The sequence below is a fragment of the Falco peregrinus genome, chromosome 3 (assembly GCF_023634155.1).
Source record: "Falco peregrinus isolate bFalPer1 chromosome 3, bFalPer1.pri, whole genome shotgun sequence".
NCBI classification, from domain to species: domain Eukaryota; kingdom Metazoa; phylum Chordata; class Aves; order Falconiformes; family Falconidae; genus Falco; species Falco peregrinus.
Genome location: NC_073723.1, coordinates 113,760,920 through 113,782,206, shown reverse-complemented (window position 1 = coordinate 113,782,206; position 21,287 = coordinate 113,760,920). Strand labels below are relative to the sequence as shown.

General features: G+C 46.5%; 1 protein-coding gene across 10 annotated transcripts in view; it reads left to right on the top strand.

Moving 5' to 3' along the window:
* Nucleotides 1–21,287, top strand: part of PIK3CD (phosphatidylinositol-4,5-bisphosphate 3-kinase catalytic subunit delta) — a 59,176-nt gene that overhangs the window by 32,296 nt on the left and 5,593 nt on the right. For 7 of the 10 annotated variants that reach the window (XM_055798707.1, XM_027787401.2, XM_055798705.1 and 4 more), the window contains 22 exons: nt 2,058–2,131; nt 2,496–2,659; nt 4,123–4,351; nt 4,754–4,983; nt 5,832–6,011; nt 6,655–6,804; nt 7,128–7,217; nt 8,272–8,493; nt 11,588–11,684; nt 12,088–12,218; nt 13,081–13,140; nt 13,357–13,524; nt 14,332–14,453; nt 14,607–14,750; nt 15,575–15,674; nt 16,520–16,698; nt 16,903–17,012; nt 17,617–17,695; nt 17,949–18,116; nt 18,905–19,028; nt 20,672–20,817; nt 21,074–21,206. In XM_055798707.1, coding sequence (XP_055654682.1) covers nt 2,519–2,659; nt 4,123–4,351; nt 4,754–4,983; nt 5,832–6,011; nt 6,655–6,804; nt 7,128–7,217; nt 8,272–8,493; nt 11,588–11,684; nt 12,088–12,218; nt 13,081–13,140; nt 13,357–13,524; nt 14,332–14,453; nt 14,607–14,750; nt 15,575–15,674; nt 16,520–16,698; nt 16,903–17,012; nt 17,617–17,695; nt 17,949–18,116; nt 18,905–19,028; nt 20,672–20,817; nt 21,074–21,206 — 3,003 coding nt within the window. In that variant the 5' untranslated portion in view covers nt 2,058–2,131; nt 2,496–2,518. Of the gene's footprint in view, nt 1–575; nt 774–1,046; nt 1,472–2,057; nt 2,132–2,495; nt 2,660–4,122; nt 4,352–4,753; nt 4,984–5,831; nt 6,012–6,654; nt 6,805–7,127; nt 7,218–8,271; nt 8,494–11,587; nt 11,685–12,087; nt 12,219–13,080; nt 13,141–13,356; nt 13,525–14,331; nt 14,454–14,606; nt 14,751–15,574; nt 15,675–16,519; nt 16,699–16,902; nt 17,013–17,616; nt 17,696–17,948; nt 18,117–18,904; nt 19,029–20,671; nt 20,818–21,073; nt 21,207–21,287 lie in introns of those variants that run through there. The other 3 variants (XM_055798704.1, XM_005237830.4, XM_055798708.1) reach the window with 3 other exon arrangements.

Here is a 21,287-nt window from a genome sequence, read left to right as displayed (position 1 = left end):
TGTGCGTTGATTAACTTGAACCTCAGGCTACCAGACCTACAGCTCAGAACCCTACCACAATATGAGATTTTTAACAATAATCTGTCTGTCCACCAGTGTGAAAGTCTGAGGTGACACTGGGGCTTTTAAAAATTGACAGCTGCAACAGGGAATCCCTTTTTCTTAAAGACTGTTGCAGTGAAGGACAAAGAGTCTATCTCAAACAATACCAGCAGCGTAAACCCCGACAAAAAGGAGTGATGCTGTATCTGACTATTCACAAATGGCAAAATGACCCAGAGAAAACAGAATTGTAATTACTTCTGCTGATGAGGTCAAGATAGTGCAAACAAGGTTACACCCTGGAGAACTCTTCCAATTGCCCAGCACAGAAGGGAAGATGGAAGTGGGGTGGTGCCGGAGTATTAATCCATGCAGAGCTCGCTTCATGTAAAAACTCTCACACTGGATCAGATCTGAGGTCCAACTAGTTGAGCATTCTGAATTTAGCAAAGGGAAGGGGAGAGGTTTGGTAAACGAAGTTCCAGAGACTGTGCAAGTCTAGAGTTATTCTCCCTTTGGCATATCTGCTCCAGGTTCTGTTGGAAAAATCCCTCTACGTCAGGAGATGATCAGCGAGTTTGGAAAGACAAGGGATTGAGCAACCTGAACTTCACATTGTAGTGCTAATAGCCTGGATAGGTACTTCATGCATCTGATGGGATGTGGCATTGGGTAGAAATCCTCAGTGGAAGGAAGCAGTTCAGCCGTTGTTGTGACTCCTGTCTCTGCTGGTCAGTAGAGTTGTGGTAGATTGCTGCTTTTGTTGCCCTTGGAAAGGCCGAGGCAGCAGATGTTCTAGAAACTTGCTGGTTTAATTGTTAATGAGCAGAAGACAAGGCAAGCTTGGTTTGCTTTATTCAAACTTGTAAACCTTGCCTCCTCCCCTTTTTACTTCCCTCCCTCTTAAGGCACATGGGTGGTTTTGTGGTCGCTGTATCCGGTCTCCGTGTGATACAGCGTGTGCACTGAGGAAGCGGGACAGATAAAACAGCTCGTATTTCTGGGAATCCTTACCCTGCAGCTGATGGGGAAGTGGTGTGCTCCCAGGCACTGGCAGATAAGATGCTGGGCTCCTTGTCATTCTGAAGTGTAGGGCTGGCTCACAAGAAGCTGACAGCCGGACTTCATGATTTGGGAGACCCAGATCTTCCGCAGCATGTTGCTCAGTCTCTTTCTAAGTTTGCACGCCGTCTGACAGCTGCAAAGCCATTTTTTAAGTAGTGAATGAGCAAATTTTGTACTGGTGTCACAGGCCAAGGACAAGTGACACTTAGAATTGCTTGGGGCATGTGCAGGGCTGAATTTAGAACCAGGAAATGCAGGAGGCTGAAGCCTGGGTTTCCACAGCAGCTACTAGTCACGGCTGTGGGAGCACCCTCCAGGCTGTGCTGCTGGCGCATCTCTCTGCTGACCGGGGGGAAGAACTCTGGTAAGTGAGAAGGAATTTAGGTGAGCTGGTTTCTCTGCTGAGGTGTTTGAAGAGAATTAGTTACAGCCACTTCTCTGTTGCGGGGAGCTAATGCTAGCAGTCCCAAGCTTTTCCTGCATGTGGGGACACACCACGCGCTGCTGCCCGTCACCTGTGGAGGAAACTGGAGTTCTGTACTGCTGTGGTATTTTGCTTGTGGGCAAATGGATAGAGTGTGAGGGTTTAACTGACTTTGGTGTTACATGTCTTTAAGGAAGAAGATGTACAATGGGTTTGTGGTGAATGCCTTTTGTTTTAGGCATGTGTCATGTGTGCGTTTATTCTGTGTTTGAAAACAGGAGTTTGTACCTGATAGCATTCAGATTCTTTTTCTCTTCTTTGCATTCTTTGGGTGTACTGAGAATAAATTGTAGAGCCCTACCAAGTGAAAGGATGCAGATGGAATTAACAAACTTATTTTGATTTTCTGAGCCTTAGATTTCATTTTTCCTTGGGGAGGGGGATATACAGTGGAGTATTATTTATCTGTGTGTATAAAAATGCGTGCATACTCAGAACTGACAACATCTCTTTTTCCCTCTTGCAGACTGGAACTGAGCTCTGGAAAAACAAAGTGGAGCTTGGAGCATGTGGCCTGAGGATTGCCTTACAAAGCAAGGGGTAGGGACTTACTGGTTTTGTTGGCTGCTTGGTCATAAATGAGCTATCGGGACAAATGCTTTTGTTCTCAAGTGAAGATTATTAATATTTTTGTGTGTCAAATGTAGATGTTAATCCCAGTCTAGAAGAGATTCAGAAAGGGTTGCATTGAGATAGAAGCAAATGCTATAGCAAGGGCGCCTCTGTGGCTTAAAGGCTCTGAACTGGAAATCTGACTAAGCTGCATATATTCCTGACCTATGAGGATACACTACCCTTCCTTTCTTTGGGTTCTTTTGCACATTAACATCCCACAGAGCCCAGCACAGATCTGAGGAGATATCACGTAGTGAACAGCAACAGACTTTTTCCCGTTTTCTTGCAGGTGGTAGCTAAGAAGTGAGCAGGATGCCACCAGGCATTTACTGCCCTACGGAATTCTGGGCCAAGGGGGAAAATCAAAACATCCAGGTGGACTTTCTGCTGCCCACAGGCATATACTTAAACCTTTCTGTGTCCTGCAATGCCAGCTTGGGCACCATCAAGCAGGTAACAGCCTTGTTCCACAGTCTTATCCGCAGTCTCTAGGGATGAGGACTCTGTTCTGGGGAACACCTGGGGAAATGTGTTGGTTCTTCACTCGGTGCAAGTTGGGTTTCTTCTGCATTGCTCTGAGGCAGTTCCTTGTAACTCGCTGTGAGAGCCCCTCCTTTGTGACAGCCTCTGCAGGCCACTAAACCCATGTCTAGCCACTAAGACTGCCACAGGGTGCCAGGTGGTGCCATTCTCTGGGTACTTGCTCAACCTCGGGATGAGAATAAGAGTAACTTAAGGAGTGAGGGCAGATTTGAATCGGCCACACAGGGCTTGTGCGTTGTATGTTTAGTTCCTGCTCACCTGAGCCAGCCAGTCCCCATGCTGGATTTTTTCATTATGAAAGCTCTTGTGTATGCATGTGCAAGCAGTAGTCACCCCCAAACAGTCAAATACAAATGCTGGACTGACTCAAAGCAATCAGGATACCATCCCAGCCTTCCCTTGCCTCACAGAAATTGAATACTGAAAATTTGAAATGGTAACTAAAGGATTTTTCTTAGTGCTTCATTTGGGAAATAAAATGCTGTAGTGAAGCCCTGTGTAAACAAAGTGTAGCTGCTTCCTTATTTCCCTGGCCAGAAGAAGGGTTAGGGGAGAGTGAAGGAAAACAGCAGAAAAGGTTTTCTCTGCAGTAGCAACCTGGCCTAGATGAGTCACAGATCACAAGGGACAGAAGCACAGTGCCAGATTATTCCAAGGTTTCTCATGCTGCAATTTTCAGATGAAAAAAACCCACACAAACCCAACCAAAAAACCTGTAAGTAGAGCTGATTGTTTCTAGCTGTGAGGTTACAGCTCTGTTTTACAGCCAGTGGGCACACTGGGTCAGATTGGAGGCCCAGGGTTTTGTCTGCTGTAGCAGGCGCTTAGGGTGAGAGGGAAGAAATGGGTTGCGAACAGTCGTGTGCAAGTGCCATGCACTTGGGAGCAAAGGATCTTTGGGAACTGGGTAGTGTTGAGAAGACTTGGGAGAAGTTCTTGGCTCTTGTCACAGATTTCGTGTTACTGGGGGCAGGTTTCTCAACCGAATTTTGCTTCTCGTGGGAGTAATACCTCTGTTTCACAAGGCTGGCAGTCAGCCAGTACTTAGGTGAGGTGTTCAGGTGGGGGCTACGTAAATACCCAGGCTGAGGGATTTACTTTGCCTGAAACAAATGTCAAGCATGAAAAAAGGAAGTCAGTTAATGGCACGTAGAAATGAATCTACCCAGCAGTTCAGCAGGAGCTGGAGCCACCAGACCTGGCTGAAAAGCTGCCTGCGACTGCAGGCGCGGGAATGCCGTGAGCAGGTTTGGCTGAGCGTTGCCTTTGCTACGTGGCGTGCCTTGGGAGAGCGGGGCTGTGGGGCGGCAGGAAGAGAACGTGAGGTTCTGGCAGCGCAGCTGTCCTCTCACCCTGCTGTTGGTCTGGCCCAGGTGGTGTGGAAACATGCTCAATATGAGCCACTGTACCACATGCTCAGTGACCCCGAAGCATACGTCTTCACGTGCATCAACCAGACAGCGGAACAGCAAGAGCTGGAGGATGAGCAGCGGCGGCTTTGTGACATCCAACCCTTCTTACCGGTACTGCGGCTCGTGGCTCGAGAAGGAGACAGGGTCAAGAAGGTTATTAACTCCCAGATCAGCCTGCTCATTGGAAAAGGTTAGTTTCCCTGTTGCTGGTCTGGCCAGGAGTGTGGCAGGGATGTCGGCTGTAGGCGAAGCACAGGCTGTCCCAGGCAGCCTTGCTACGTATGGAATGGTGGTGGAGCCCTGCCTGTGCCAGTGGCAGAGTTAGAAAGCTTGGTCTCTGGTGGACCTGGTAAGGGAGAGCAGCGTGTGTGCAGACCATCTTTCCTGCTGGCAGGGGCTATAGTAATTGAGTTGGTGCAATTGTACATAGTAACAATAAACAATTGCTAGTAGCTTGGCTGACTCTTCTCCTTTTGGCCAAATTAAGCATGTGTTTGGGAATAGTGTTTCACAGACACTTGGTTATCAAAGGCTCATTTGCCCCATTGGGTGCGGGCGCTTATTTAGCCTTTCTCTCTTACTCTGCACTTAGGTTTGCATGAATTCGACTCTGTGCAGGATCCGGAGGTGAATGATTTCCGCACCAAAATGTGCCAGTTCTGTGAGGAGAGAGCAGCAAAGCGGCAGCAGCTCAGCTGGGCAGCTTGGATGGAGTACAACTTTCCCTTGCAGCTGGAGCCCATGGCCAAGGGCCTTGGGACTGGCTCTCTACATATCTCCACCAAGAACATTTTTGTCAACGTCAAGTTTCAGTCTGGCGGGGTAAAGCACAAACCTTTCTGTGACAATGTTTAACTGGTTTGTGCTTTCCCTTTGGGGACCTTTGGGCATTTGGAGACAGAATAATGTATGCGTGGACAGTGTTGCCATGTGTTCAGTGTTCCATCTTCATTCTCCAGATTCCTTTGCCTGTGGAGATGGTTGGGAGGGAGACTCTGAGCCTCCAACCAAGGGAGCTGTTCCCCTTCCTGAACATGCGTTGGGTCAATGGTTAGCTGGTAGCTGAGGTTGCTGCATGTACATGTGGTGGAAAGCTTTTTGGTTTGGGGTAGGAGAGGACCACGGAATCCAATATGTGCCTGTCGTTTTGAAGCCCAAGAGTCTGCTCAGCTCATGCTCAGCATTACGCTGCTTGCAGGCATTGGTCTGTGTTGCCTATGGGCCCTTGTTCTTGCCTGCTACCCTTGGTTAATGTTATTTTTGCATGTTGTGCCGGGGCATGAAGGCAGGAGCCACCCCCATGGGACAAGGGCCTTCCAGAGCAGGGTGTTTGAGCATGGTGTCCCTAGCCACACTCTGCCTGGCTGGTGGAATGGCAGTGGGAAGATTTTTAGTGACTAGCAACCACATGAACGGGTGATTCTGCTTAAACTGGCCTTGAAGTTCCTGATTCCCAGCCTTGCGCTTGTGCTCCTGCCTAATTTGGCAAACACCCCTACTTATTTGCTAGTGTGTGTATGTCGGGGTGGGTAATTCTGCCTTCCTATCCTTCTCTTTACCGTCAGCAACAGGAATGTTGTTGCCTATCTGCTGAGCTAATGCTGCTCCTTGTGCTGATTTCAGCCCTTTGCTGGTATTTGACAGTGTGTGCTGTGTTGTTGGGATTGCAGGAGAGCTTCACTTTCCAGATCTCCCCAAAGGAGTTCCCCATCACATTAATGAGCTATGCTATCAAGAAGCAGGCTACTGTCTTCCGCCATGAGACAGTGGAGAAGCCAGAGGACTATACCCTGCAGGTGAATGGGAAATGTGAATATCTCTATGGGAACTACCCCCTGTACCAGTTCCAGGTGAGCCTTGTGTCTTGCTTTATCAATGAGTCTGTTCCCATACGGCCTCCTCTTGCTGGGAGGGTGGATTGAGATATGTTATCCTCCATCCAGGAGGCAGTGCTGTTTACAGGGACGCAACACATCAGTGGCAAGACCTGGATGCTACTTAGGGCAAGGGATACTTCTGGAAACCTAACAGATCCTTGTGTTTTGAGGGCTCGTGCTCAAAGCCTGTCCCTCGGTTCCAAGTACTGTGTAAATGCATTTATAGACTATGGTTCTGGAAATGTCGTCTTGATTGCATGGTGGGCTGGGGGTTCTCCTCCTGAAAGTTGGGCAAGTAATCCCGTATCCTGTGTTGGCCTGGCAGGGCAAACTGCTGTTGGGAGCGCTGAATCCTTCTCGGTTTTTTCCCTGAATGCAGCCACTTGAGCCAGTCGATGAAATGCCGGCTGTAAAAGGCACTTCATGTTCTCAGGTCTGGCAGTGACTGGCAGGTTTATTAAAGCAAGAGGAGATACATTAAAACTGAATTTGGATTGTTGCTGTGTCCTTTTCTTACTCCTTCCACCTCTTTCTGCTTCAGCCAGTTGTGATCTGCTTGACTGCTCTTGCCAACCTGGTCCGTTTCATCTGTGCTGACTTTATCCTCTCTTTGCAGTACGTTCGCAGCTGCCTCCACCGAGGCCTGACACCCCACCTGACGATGGTACACTCCTCCGCTATCATTGCCATGAGAGACGAGCAAACCAATTGTATTGCCAGCCCCCCAAAGACAACTCCTAAGCCTCCCCCGCTTCCTAAGAAAAAGGTAAAAGAGGGGACAGTGACCCAGTGGGGTCACCCTCAACTCATCCATTGATGGAGATGCTGATCTTCTCTGGGAACAATAGCTGGTTCTCCCTGCCTCCCTCAGGACAGGTTCCTGGCTAGGGTCTGAGAGCTGGGAATTGCCAATCAGCCTTCCAGCTTCCTCCGCAACTTCCCTGCTTGTCACAGCCCTAAAGCTCCCACCTGCAATGCAATGCTCTGTTCTGTTGGAGCAATAAGCATGCGATGAGAGATGAAGTCTAGCACTGGCTTGAGGAGTCTTGGTTGCATCTATTTCTGATTGGAACCCTTTTCTCTTTCTAGCCAAACTACAGCTCTCTCTGGTCCTTAGAGCAGTCTTTCTACATTGAGCTGGTGCAAGGCAGCAAGGTCAATGCAGATGAGAGAATGAAGGTAGGTACTGACTCACTTTGGGGTTTTGGTTTTGTGTTTTGGCTTTCCCAGTTGCATCTGTCTTGCTTGTGTGGTGAGAAGGCAGGGGCTGACAACTTGATCTCACGTGATCCTCCATTCTGCTTCATTCAGCCTTTGGCCAGTTTCTAAACTGCAGCACAACAGGAAGCGGAAGGGAACTTGCGAGCCAGCAGCCCAGCTATGTGTTCTTAAAAACACTCCACTGCAAAAATTTCTGAGGAGCAAACAGAGCTGCTGCCCTGTGCTAGTATCTGTTGCTTGACAGCGATGTGGAGGGGCAGGGAAGTCTGCAGAAAGCAGAGGAGGGGAAATTGGGCTCTGGAAGGGAGAGCGATGGGAGAGGTGGTGACTGGTAAAGTTAAGACAGGACGCATTATGCAGCAAAGCCCTGGGATTTGCAAGGGGATTGCCACGGAGGGGGAGCAGGCGAAGGAGGAGGTGGGGAATGGCTGCCCTTTGGGAAAGGGAGGAAGCAGGGCAAGAATATATCGCATACACAGGTGTTCTGCAGGGCAAAGCGCTTTATAAAGAAACAGGCAATTGAATAGTTATTTCTTCTGCCCAGTGCCCCATCATTTGCAGGGAGCTCCTCCTGTTGAGGACTCCTGTAATTCAGACTAGCCAGCAATGCTGTAACAAGAGGTGAAGTTGGGGATGAGCTCGGCCTATCAGCTGTACAGTGATCGGGCAAGAGGAGTGCAGGTCTGCAGGCAGATTAGCACCCGCAGACAGCTCAGCGTGCTGCACTGCAGGCACAGCTGCTTGCACGTGCCCTTCTCCTGTGGTGCTGATGTGCCTGGCATAAGCACTTGCCCAGCTCTTGGTGTCTGCCCTGCTCTTTCGGCATGATAGGTTCCTGAGCTTTTGCAGCTTTTTTGCTTTTTGCATGTGTCAGAGAATTGGGGAAGAGACAGAAGTAAGGGCACCCTGCTCAGGGGAACAGATGCCCTGTCCTGTTCCTCTTCTAATCGCGTGTCTTCAGTAAACAAGTCCCTCTGGATTCATGGTATTCTCCTGTTTCTCCTTCCCTCAGCTGGTGGTGCAGGCAGGTCTCTTTCACGGCAATGAGATGCTGTGTAAGACAGTGTCAAGCTCTGAAGTGAATGTATGCTCAGAACCAGTGTGGAAGCAGAGGCTGGATTTTGATATTAACATCTGTGATCTTCCCCGTATGGCACGGCTCTGCTTTGCCCTCTATGCTGTCATCGAGAAGGCAAAGAAGGCACGTTCCACCAAGAAGAAGTCCAAGAAAGCTGTAAGTAAAGCCAGTGTGGGACTGAGTGAGGCTTACCAGTGCTGGAGGGCACAGGACACTGTTCTGAGCTACATGCCCATTGCTTTCAGAAGAAGACTTTATTAATAAGAGCTTACAGATTGATGACCAGTAACTTCTTCAACAGGAACAGGTGATGAGTGGCTGCCTGTAGGAAAGGTTGTTTAAATGTAATGTCTTATCCAGAAAGACCATTAAGAAACATACCCAGCATCTGAATGCACACACAGAGGAATCATGTATATTAATGTCCCTGTTTTGCTGTTCTGCAACTTCCTTGTTTTGTAGTTGAGGTTAAACCATCTTCTGTGTTGCATCTTCTTTCTAGTAAGGTCTTTTATGCAAATCCCCCATGTAGCAAAGTAACAGCTGAGAAGGGGGAAGAAAATGGGGGATGTAAACACTGGTTACAGCAAAGCTTTAGGTGAGGTAAAATGGAAGTGCAGAATCTTCAAGGTTGCTGTTCAGACGCAGCAAACTGGGGACAGGAATCACTTTGGAAGCTCTTGTATTGAGCTTCTGAATGGGACATGTAGTGATATTTCTCAGTTTCTTCACCTCTACTCCAAAACTTCTAGCCCGTTCATAATTCAGTAACTAAAAGCAGGTCTCAGTGCAGCCTGTAACTGAATTGCTGGAACTTAAGCAAGATGCCTCTAGCTCTTTGCATGTGAAGAGCGTTCTTTATGGGCAGCAAATGCATTTGTTCCTCTGCAAATTACACTTTTTGCAGCCACAAAAGCACTGTTACTGTGCTGTAAAGATAGCATGACTAATCCTCTCTTTTAGTAGAGTGGAGAGAAATGAGAGACTGATAAATGTGATCACAGAAGATTTTGGTCTCAGTTCTGCTAACTCCTTTTCACTGCTGGGAAGTTCACTGAGCTTTGTTGTGTTGATATCAATAGGGTTCTCAGGGTTACAGAGCACTGATGTCTGGGGAGCAACAAGCAGCCCATGAGTCCTGCTTGTGTGGACCTGTTTCTGGGTTGGAGACTTCAGACAGGAAACATTTTGAGACCAGGACCAGGATCAACCTTTTTATTGTTTTTTTTGCTTAAGAATAGCAGAACTCCAACTCCTGCTGGAGGCTTTTGTTGAACAGAATATCTGATTCATCCACAGGCTGCATTTTTGTGGTCACACTGGAATAATTTTCAGTTTTGAAGCAGTCAGAAGGAAATCTTCCTATTCTGATTGACAAAACAAAACCACCCTGGTTAGCCGAGATGTTAAGAGGATCTTGTTCATGTGTGTTCTGGTACTGGTGAGAGGTGAATAGATTCTGGTGAGCTCTTAATATAAAATCACAGTATTTGCTGGAGCTGAGCTCTGCAGAAATGGATTTTTCCACATGGTCAGCTGCAGCTCTGAATGAGGTGCTCAGATCTCATTTAAAATGATTGGTAAGAGGAAGTTACAGTCAGAGTGCAGCTGATTTTTGTTTTTGATAAATAATTTTTTTGCTTGCTTTGCTTACAGTACTCAGAGGTTAATTACATGCAAGTTGTTTGTCTGTGCAGACTGTCCAGAGCAGATAAGTGGGACTAAATCATTTACAACCACAAAAACTGGCACGTTTGTGGACTGGCTGGGATGAGTCAGAGGGTTAGTGTCGCCCAGAGGGTTGGCTTTCATCTCTAAGTCATGCAGGAGATATTTCTGTCCTTACAGTGCTGAATCGTTGCTTTGCTGGACTTTATCCACCAAAAATCTTGCATTTTGGCAGGTGCTGCGCTGTGATGTCATTTACTCTGTTAGAAAAGGTTATTGCTGGTGGGGGCGGTTGTTTGGCCTTTCTTTATGATCTAGAAGCTGATGTCTCAAATGGGATTTTACTGAAGATACTTAGTCTAATTAAATCAACTCAAAGCTTTGCGAGAGGCCACTTGGAAGCGATTAATTTTGTCGCATTAGAGGAGAATGCTGACTTTGCTACTTCCACCAAGTCCTTTGGTGTACCTTCGGGGTAAGCCTGATCCGTCCTGTAGAATGTCTCAGTGAACAAGATGTCTTGCTGTGGTTCCCTTCAAATATCATGGGTGCGTCTCACTAGAATTTTGCCTTGTGATCTCTTTGCAAGTCGGTCTGTGTGCTAGCATGTGCTTAAGCCTTGGTGTTTTCTGAACAGCTGAGTGAAATGCTGGTGTTGCTCAAACTGTCGTATGAAGTAAACTGTTCCATTTGGGGAACCTGACTGCAGGAAATCTTAGGTCATTTGTGGAATATGTCTGTCTGCTCTGGTGGCAGGGAGCTGGGTTAGAGCAGGGAGATGGATTCTCTCTCTTGGCTGTGTCCCAATTGCTTTACTTGCTGGAGTTTCCCGCCTCCAGATTAAGACTGGCTTGTCTGACTGGGTTGGATTTGTGGGTTTTATTCAGGGGTGGGGGTGGGGGGTGGGGAGAGAGTGGGGGGGTATGGCACTGGCAACATAAAGTTGGATTTCTATAGGTAGGTTTTACTATTGTACAAAGGAGCCAAACCTTTTCTTCCCATTATCAGATATATCTAGTGTTCTTTGCCTAGTTTTTTCAAGTTGTGCTGTGTTGCCTGCTTCAAAATCAAGGTGGTTGTTCTTCCCCTCAGACTGTGGAGTGTTAAAGTATGTGTGTCACAGCTCCTTCAAATACCCAGTGTAGAGTTGCAAGGGCTTACTGGAGACTTAGGCACTCTTCAGCAGTGCAAAATATTGAGTGATGAAGTTTTAGACATAGTTGTGTGCAGCACTACACAAAAGACCCCAGGTTTTGGCAAATATCTGAATTTGATGCCATCTTGTACTCTGATTTTAGGAGAACTTAAAAGGTAAGCAGACAGGCCTGGCTGCCTAGGGTGGTATATTCTTCACAGCAACTCTTTGGTGAGGGGGTGCCTACATACTCTGGAATGGGAAGTTACATGCCTGTAGCAATTTGCAGACTTGGAAAAGATCAAGATTATATAAATCCTTATTTCTGGCTGTTGTGAGGGCTTGGCTTTGCATGGGGATATCTCACTTTGTTCTTAGCTCTTCTCATCCCTTCATCCAGCTTTTGCAGTTGTAGCACCCAAGTGAGCTGCTTCCTTTGCTTTGCAGGACTGCCCAATTGCCTGGGTGAATGTCATGCTCTTTGACTATAAAGACCAGCTGAAAACAGGGGAGTGCTGCTTGCACATGTGGTCCTCCTTTCCAGGTATGTCAGGTGATAGAGCTACTGCACTGTTTTGCATCTTCAGCCTCCACCACAAAGACAGGAGCCCCGCAGCGTTCTGCTTTGTGGTCCAGTAGTTGTAGGAGGGGCCGTAATAGTTCAGACTAGCAGACCCAGTACAGTTACCGCTCTATATTGCGACAGCATCTAGAGCCCTGCTGAGGCGAAGGCCTTGTTTTACTTGGTACTGCATGTATGGTGTAAGAGGTTGCTGTTGTCCTAAAGATGTCATGTATACTTCGCTTCTGAGAAGTCAAGAAAATGCAGTGAGCTGCCCAGGGCCAGGTGGTGTCCAGGGATGGAGCTGGAAGCAGTCTGTTCTCTGCTTTCTGGACCAAAGCTTCAGAACATTTGGGTTCATGGGTTTATGTGCTTTGCTTTTCAGATGAGAAAGGGGAACTTCTGAACCCCATGGGCACGGTACAGTGCAACCCCAACACAGAAAGTGCAGCAGCCTTGGTCATCTGCTTCCCCAGCGTTGCATCACATCCTGTGTATTACCCGTCGTTTGAGCAGGTAGGAGACACAGATGTTTTTTTGGGGAGGCACAGAAATTCCCTAGCTTTGCTGGTGCCAGGAACATGGCACTGTCTCTTGGGTAGCAGTCGACAGGGACTGGATACAAGCAAACTTGATTAATAGATAATATTAATTGAAAATTTGACTTTTTTACTTAACTAATGGACCTTTGAGTGAATACTTTTCCAAGCTGTGAATTACTGAGGTAAAGCTGCTTTCGTAGGTGAGCATTTGTCTAAAAAATGAGTTTAACTGAGCCGCCATTAGGTGGCATTAGGCCCTGTAGGAAGGAAGAGGAGTGAAGGGGAAATGGGTGAAAGTAGAAGCTCCTTCCCTTTCAGCACAGTGTTGACATGCTGTGTGGTATGGGGATTTTCCATCCGTCCCTGCAACTGGCCAGACTCTTCAAGTAGTAGAAGAAAGAAAGGAGATCTGCTGTGCCAGGGACATAGATGCATGCTGCCCCACGATGCATGTTCTGGCTCAGAAGCTTCAATGGATTGTGCCAGTGGGCAGCATGGCTTGGGTGGTGCTGTCTGCTTGGCAAGCGCATGGCAGTGCTAAGAATCTGGAAGGGCTCATGTTCACAGGCTATGGGGTGTGCGGATGTGCCCTTTTCGGGGAAAGGGCTCGTCCCTTCATTCTTATTACTACCAGGGACGAGGCTCTATGGGCAGTTAGGTTACACCTCTGAGCAGGGTGGTCCTGCCGAGGATGTGACCTACCCTTGGGCTGTGACAGGTGTGATTCCCTTCCCCAGAGGTGGCAAGTGACTGATCTGTAATGGCCTGAAGTGGTGGTGAACTAGAAGTACAGAGGGAATGAGGAGCCTTTCTCAGTCTCTTTGTTTGCATCCTAGCTGCTGGAGTTGGGGAGGAATGGAGAACAACCCCGTGCTGCACCAGAAGATCCTGAGGAGGTGAGTCTTCTGGCAACAGTTTTTCAGCTACATGCAGGCTATGTGCAAGCCTGATTTCACAGGCCAAGTTACATGTTTCCCTGTTACCCCTAGCCAGCTTTTTTCCCCCCAAACTGGGTCATGCCCTAGTCCTGCAAGGTTTCTCTGGGCTGAGCAAGTTCTCTGGGTTGAGACTGAGCCCTGTGTATGCTCTTTCCTTGTGATTCCCATGAGCAGAGGCTGCAACTGAAGGAGATACTGGAACGGAGGAGCCACACTGAACTATATGAGCATGAGAAAGACTTGGTGTGGAAGATGAGATATGATATCCGTGACCAGTACCCACAGGCTTTGGCAAAGCTGCTTATCATCACCAAGTGGAACAAGCATGAAGATGTTGCCCAGGTGAGAGTGCTGGGGTTGGCAGCCAGGGCTCCCTTTTTGATCCATCTCCTGGTATCTGTCTATGTTCCCGTGTTATGTTTGGGAGGCAGCTTAGCAAGGGATGTTTCACAGTGGCCCTGTGAAGGTAGGTTTGACATCACTGAGGCTGAGGAATATTTTCTGTTCTCAACTGGTCACTGTGCACGTACGCTGCGTGGTACCCAGCTGAGTTGAGGTTAGGTTCTTCTGGGCTCTGTTCAGCTCTGTGCACTGTCCCAGACTCATTACTGACCAACAGAGTCTTGCTTATTCCCTCTTGAAACTGGAGGCAAGAAAAAAAATATCTGTTTAATTCCACGGCAGAAATAGGATCTAGATTGTATAGTCTTAACTGATAGAGACCAGCACAAGCTACCTGAGGGGGTCAGTGAATCTCTTCCACCAAGCGGCAGACATCCATTAGGGCTGGTGTTGGTGCTGCTCATTCCTCCTTACTTCAGGAGCTTTGACAGGACCTTCTAAATGGCCCTTTCTAGTCTACATTATTATGCTGCAGAAAAGTGCTTTTTCCAAATTGCTCATTACGCTAATTGTGGTACAGCAAATACAACCCTGCCGTGGACTTAGGTGGCTCCACCTGTCAGCCTTGCTAGAAAATTTGAACTGATGTTTTTTGACCTGGTGTCTGCAAACTTGCTCTGAGGCATCTATAAATAGTGACACAGCCCTCAAAGAGCTGCTTTTCCATCAGTAGAATTTTAGATTTATACCCATTGTCATAAAAAACTTGTTCCTTTTTTTGCTTTTTTTCCTTTCCCCCCCTTACAGATGATTTCTCTGCTTCAAACCTGGCCAGAGTTGCCTGTCCTGAATGCCTTGGAGCTGCTGGATTTTAGCTTTCCTGACCGTTACGTTGGCTCCTTTGCTATCAACTCATTAAAGAAGCTGACGTAAGTGCTATCCACAAGGGATATGCAGAGCCCCTTTCTATTTACGTTTAGTGCTGCTGAGGGGACTGCAAGCAATCTGACAGTCTTGTCTTTACAAGTACATTTGTTGCAGTAAAGATAAATTTGTCTTGGCTTTTTCCATTCTGTCCACAGAGATCACGATGTGTTCCAATACCTGCTACAGCTTGTCCAGGTGCTTAAGTATGAATCCTACTTAGACTGTGAATTAACCAAGTTCCTGCTGGACAGGGCGCTATCCAACCGCAAGATCGGCCACTTCCTCTTCTGGCACCTGAGGTAAAGAGCAAACGTTTTGGGCTTTTTAGTGATCAAGTGAAACCAGCAGTTACTGGTTTCCTCATTGCTCTGTGGAGTGAGGTAGCAAGCATGTCTGTATGTATACATGCCGGGGTATTTATTTAAAGGCTGTCCATCGGCTAGTGTCTTTCATCAGAGCATCGGTGGGATATCCTTGTCACCACCAAAAGCCAGGAGCTGTAGCTTTTTATGTTGGGAGGCTGAATAAAGATTATTCCAGAAGGACACAAAATCTTTGTTTGCTTGTTACTTTTTAATTTTGTTGTGGTGATGGTGTTTGGATTAGGTTTTGTTTTCAGAATTTTTTTTATATATATATATATGTACACATGCCTGTGAGTTGAAATTTACTTTGGACACCTGTGGCCACCTGCCAGTTCTGGGCTATAGGCTCCGAACTGTCCTTGCTCCTGAAGTAATGTTCTCAAAGGAGTGGTTAGCAATTTAGTCATCCAGAAGGATGTCTCATCACTTCAAGCAATGGTTTTGCTACATCATCTTCTGGGGTGGGTGGATTTTTTTTTTTCTTCCCCCTCCCCAGTACATAGAAAGACTAATATATATAAAGCTTATATATGTATGTAAAGATACATATATATATATAACTAATATGAAGTTAATATATATAGTATATATATTTAATATATTTATTATTCATGTATATCTATAAAACTTATCTATGTATATATATAAAGCTAATATTCTGCACTCTCCTCTTCCCCCCCCTTGTGCTGGCATGAATGGGAGAATTAGTCAGTCACTGCAGTGAGTCACAATTGCTTTAACCTCCCTTCTTCTCTTAGGTCAGAAATGCATGTTCCTGCAGTTGCCTTGAGGTTTGGCCTGATCCTGGAAGCATACTGCAGAGGCAGCACCCACCATATGAAAGTTTTGATGAAACAGGTAAAAATTGCTTTCAGCGATAAGGTTGACTTCCCTCTTCCTTGGAGCTAGTTCTCAGCTTTTCCAACTTAATGTTATCAATAATACAAAAAAGCGCCCTATAACTGCTATGTTGGTTTTGGCATATCCTATTAAGAGCTGAGACTTCCTCATCACATGTGACTTTGCTCATCTCTTACTCACCCACACATGTCCCACGCGACTATGTGTCTGGAATGGTTTGAAGTGTTCAAAGACTGCTGCTGTTATTAGATGAGTTGAATGAGTTACCATTTAGTAGGGGCTGATCACAGCTGGTTGTCTGATCCAGAGCAGTGCACTCTTGCCTTCACTTGCTGTGTGGAGGTAATCCTGCTCTTCACCCAGTCTCAAAAACTAATCTGTTATCCATCAAGGATCACTGTACCTGATTCACAAGTGAGGGACTCGCCTATACGTGAAGTCATATCTAGGATGTGCCCACAAACCCGTGCTGCTTCTGTTTTCAAGACCGAGTGGCATTTTTGCATAACTCTCCAAAAGCTTCGAAGGGCAAGGGCTATAGGTCTCAGCTCTCCCAGCCAGTGCACCTCACTTCTTCCTTTGGTGCTTGATAATGTGCATTATTCCTGGTGCAGTCATTACCTTGCAGTGCATTTGTGCCCAGCAGAAGATCCATGACTGATTATGGATCTCCCTCAAGCAGATACATATTGCAACCAAGCAAATTTAGTAGTGAAATTGCCACAGGTTGAATGGAAGATAAGAGATACAACCAAGGTTTACATTTCACAGTAGATGTTAATAGTTTTTAAACCTCCAGGAATTTCCCTTGTCAACCATTTTCCATCCCTCCCTTTGTTCAGGGAGAAGCACTCAACAAGATGAAAGCTCTGAATGACTTTGTTAAAGCAAGTTCTCAGAAGGCCACCAAGCCTCAAACCAAGGAGATGATGCATGTGTGCATGAAGCAGGAAACCTACCTTGAAGCACTTTCCCACCTCCAGTCCCCCCTGAACCCAAACATTATCCTCGCTGAAGTTTGGTAAGGACGATAGCTGCCTCTCCTAACTTGTGCTGCAGACTTTGTTCAGCAGTAGAGTCAGGCTTCTGGTTACCCCACAAGGTCCTCTTTTCTCCTGGAAGTCACCAGTGTGTTAGGATTTGTAGATGCTGTTGAATTTGCAGCTTAGATGGCCACTTTTTTAATAAATGGAAACTCTGATGGTAATGTTTTTGTTTCCTCTAGCGTGGATCAGTGCACCTTTATGGACTCCAAAATGAAACCTTTATGGATTGTGTTTAATAATGAAGAGACAGGTCGAGGTGGTGTGGGTATTATTTTTAAAAATGGAGATGGTAAGTCTTTAAAGGAAATGTTTTCACAGGCATGATAGTCTCAAATATTTATTATGGTGAGTGGGCCTAAATATGGACCGTGAAGATGTTATGTGAGGGCCATCAACATGGGTTTTTTTTGACAGTAATCTGGAGATGTAGTAAACTCTTCTCTAGGTTGCACTTGCATTCCTCTTCATTAGAGATTTTAGCACAGTAGTAGCTGCGTACCCTTGCACAGTAAAAAGAAACCTGATGTGAGGTCGGAAGGAGCTACAGCAGTCCAAGCTTTGTAGGGTTGGAGGGGCTCCTGCTCACTGTTGTATCACCTTGACTGCTATGGGAAGAGCTTTGGCAAAGTCAAGTAGCACATACCTCCGTTAGTATTATCGTGTGTGAGTTACGGTGTCGGGTATGGTGGCTTTACGCTGTTACTGCACTAGTAGACATTGTTCTGTGCTGATGTTCTTTACCAGCTAGACCTAACAAGTGACAAACTTGGCAAAAAGGTTCCTCTAGCAGCCTGCTTCCTTCAGGGGCAGAACAAGCGGCACCTGCAAGAGCACAAGAGGAGGAGAGCATGGGAGGTACTTACGACCCTCTTTTCTTTTGTAATACTGCACAGATCTTCGTCAGGATATGCTGACTCTGCAGATGATCCAGTTGATGGACATCCTGTGGAAGCAGGAGGGCCTGGACCTGAGGTGAGTCACATGCGCTCACAGTTGTCCTACTGCAACGATGTATCATGTGTGGTGAGGCCGTTTTGTCTGCAAGCTTATTTTGTCCCTGACAGGTCTGTGTAGTATTCTGTGAGCAGCTAGTCAGGTTTTGTGGTACTGAGTAGAAATGCAGAGTAGGTATGGAGCAGACGTGGCAGACAAGGGAAAGCTTAAAAGTCAACACAATCCAATTCTGGGCAAGATTTCAGAGGAAGGGTTTCTTTCATCTCTGCAGGATGACCCCTTATGGCTGCCTCTCCACAGGAGACAAGACTGGACTGATAGAAGTGGTCATGCATTCAGACACCATTGCCAACATCCAGCTGAACAAGAGCAACATGGTGGCCACTGCAGCCTTCAACAAGGATGCACTGCTGAACTGGCTAAAATCCAAGAACCCGGGGTAAGTGGGCTTACCTTTTACTCAGTGCCGTTTTACTGCTTCTTTTCATCTAGAGAAGTTTCTTCCTGCTTTCCTCAGCTTTTTCCTTCAATTATGCATATATTTCCATGCTGTCCTATGATATCGATGGCTGCTTCCCTGCCTGGCCCCATGTGGATCTGTATGGGTCCTGAGCAGAAGTGGAGGCTTCTGGGTTACTGTGTGCAAGCTTTTTTGATCTTCCATAGCCTAAGGTAGCACTGTCCCCAGGCTGGATCCAAGCCTTGATCTTGCCCTTGGCCCTGTTACTTTCTCCAGAAATGGTCAGTCAGCATGGGGGCAGCTGGAAGGAGGTGCAGGAGGGGTAATGCCAAAATGGGGAGGTGAAAAAAACGAGTGGCTGTGTTGCTTGGGGGTTTACTAGATACAGAAACACACAGCCACAACACATCACGCTGCTCTGAAGTAACAGGGCGCCAACAGGAATCATTCTGGGAGCACACTCCATCTTTTGGATCTGTGAAGATCTGGGAATGAGTTTATCTAGTAGAGACGAAACCATTTTTGTTGAGGTAGTGGACATCCCCTCATCCAGACCCCTCCAGTTACAAGAGAGTTGTTTTTTCAGCTAGTTTTTGTAAAGCACAGGTGGGGGTACTGCCTCTGGAGAGCACTATGGGAAATTCAAATGCGATTCCCTTACCTTCTGCAGGTTTGCATGGGGGAAGCTATAAAAACAACTGCCCCAGTGGTGAAATACTACTGTTCAAAGTAAAATTCTCTTTCGATCTTTTTCTTACCCTCTTTAGCGATGCATTAGAACAAGCTATAGAGGAGTTCACTCTGTCCTGTGCTGGGTACTGCGTGGCAACATATGTGCTGGGGATAGGTGACCGGCACAGTGACAACATCATGATCCGGGAAACTGGACAGGTACGGGGATTTGCTGCTGTGGTTGAAGTACTGGAAGAGGGGCATAAATGCTGCTTAGCAGGGGACAGACGCATCCCAGTCCAATCCTACTGCTGAGGAGTGTGCCTCACCTTCCAGCTGAAAGGCAGACTGGACGAATATTCTCAATAGCTTCTATCATTAAGAGTGTAAACACAGTTCTGTAATTTGAATTACAATTCGGTAAGCATCACTGGCATCAGCTGCTGCTGTTAATACCTACTTTGAAATTACAGTGGAGCAATTCAGACCTAAAATTGTCTGCAGATGCAAACTCAAGCACTGTACTTACCAATCTGAGGACTTGGCTTCAGCAGTCACAAATTGCTTCTAGTTGCTAGGTAAGATCCTCAGTTACTTATCCAAGCTGATAGATTTATAGTCTTCCTCCTAGAAAAAAAGTTTTGATTTTAAAAAAAATGAATGCAAGTGATCAGCATGGTTTTAATTTCATGTTGATACCTGTACTGATTCCTCTACTCCTCTGCTCTGCAAGAGTAGCTTGGAAGGAAGATAAAGGGCAAAACTAGGAAAAAGAAAATCCCTTTTTGACAGGATGTGTACTAAACTACATCAGTAATGGTAAAGGGGGAAGTCTACGCTGTCTTTCTTTCTTACTTGTGAATTCTACAAAGCCTTAAACAGCCCTGTGCTAGATGGTGCAAGGTAAGTCTCCCACAGGTCCAGTGAAGTCAGCTAGTTAGTATTTAACAGTAAGAAATTGGCTGCTGATGTTCTGAGACTCATCTTGCTCAGGTAGGTGCAGCTGCCTGCCTGCACTCTTTCTATGTAGCATCCTGCTCCTCTACATCTTATTCCCGTAAATCGAGCGGTCATGGTGAAAGAAACCCACTAGTGCCTTCATTTTGGGGTCGCAGCAAGGACAGGGGCGCTGTGGCATTTGCTAACAAGACACTAACGCTGTCTAGCAGCAGCCCCCACCTAGGGCTGCCTCTCCTCCACATTTAGCAGAGGCCACTCGGTTGCTTGTCCCCTTGAGGGAGCCGATGCCCTGCGGTCCGCAGCCCTGGGGTTTGGATGTTGGGGGTTTACAGCAACTCTGCAAAAATCGCCATGGTGTGCAAAATTGCCATAGTGCGCAAGGTTCTGCACAGGATCCTCCTTCCCACCACTGCACGAGGGGTGCGATGACTTCACTGTGCTTGGTATTTAAAAAAAAAAAAAAAAAAAAAAAGGGAGGGGGAAAAAGCCTTACCTGAGCAAGGAATATTTTGTGGCAACTTCAAGACAGGACATCTTTCCACACGCTGTCTTGGACTCAGGCTGCATGGGTAGGGTGCCCATTTTAGTTCCCTTTCTGCTTCTACTAGTGCCGTGCTACAGCTTTAGAAAAGCCAAAGCCAGAGATTTCTTCAGATATACCAAGTATTGGATAGACAAGTACCTTTTCTGTTCTGTCCGTCACCTAATGAAACTAAAGAGTATCTTGGGAAGTAAACGCTGCCTCTTATCCCAAAGGAGTGCTGTAGGAGAGGTCATTTTTCTCTCTCCCAAACTCCTATGGTCATTATCTTTTGAATACAGTAACTGTGAAGAGAACACAACATCTGTCAGCTATAAAAGATACTATTCTGAAAAAAAAAATAATTCTTCCTTCTTTCCAGCTGTTCCATATTGATTTTGGTCACTTTTTGGGGAACTTCAAGACTAAATTTGGTATTAACAGAGAACGAGTTCCTTTCATCTTAACCTATGACTTTGTGCACGTCATCCAGCAAGGAAAAACTAACAACAATGAGAAGTTTGAAAGGTAGGTGTTAGTAGTTAAATTTGACTTAAGCTTTTTGAGCTCCAAGTTTTCAGAATTTATTTCTGAATCCAGTGATAAGTAGCCTATAGCTGTCTACACACACAAAAATAAATAAGTATCTACCTGTTAGAAAAGGTGAAAGAGCTTGGTAGTCATCAGTGCAGACAGCAGGGTTCAGACTAATATGTAGTTTTGCTTTATGAAATGGTATAGCTTGCAGTCTTCATGCCTTTGCCTCGTCTGCCTTTCTGAACAGATTCAGGGGTTATTGTGAAAAGGCCTATATGATTCTGAGGCGCCACGGTCTCCTCTTCCTGCACTTGTTTGCACTGATGAAAGCTGCTGGCCTGCCGGAGCTCAGCTGCTCTAAAGACATTCAGTATTTAAAGGTAAGAGAAGCAGAGCCCAGATACAGTTATAAACCAAATACCTGCTCTTGTAGCTTGGTAGGAGGAGGAGTTCAGCGGGGA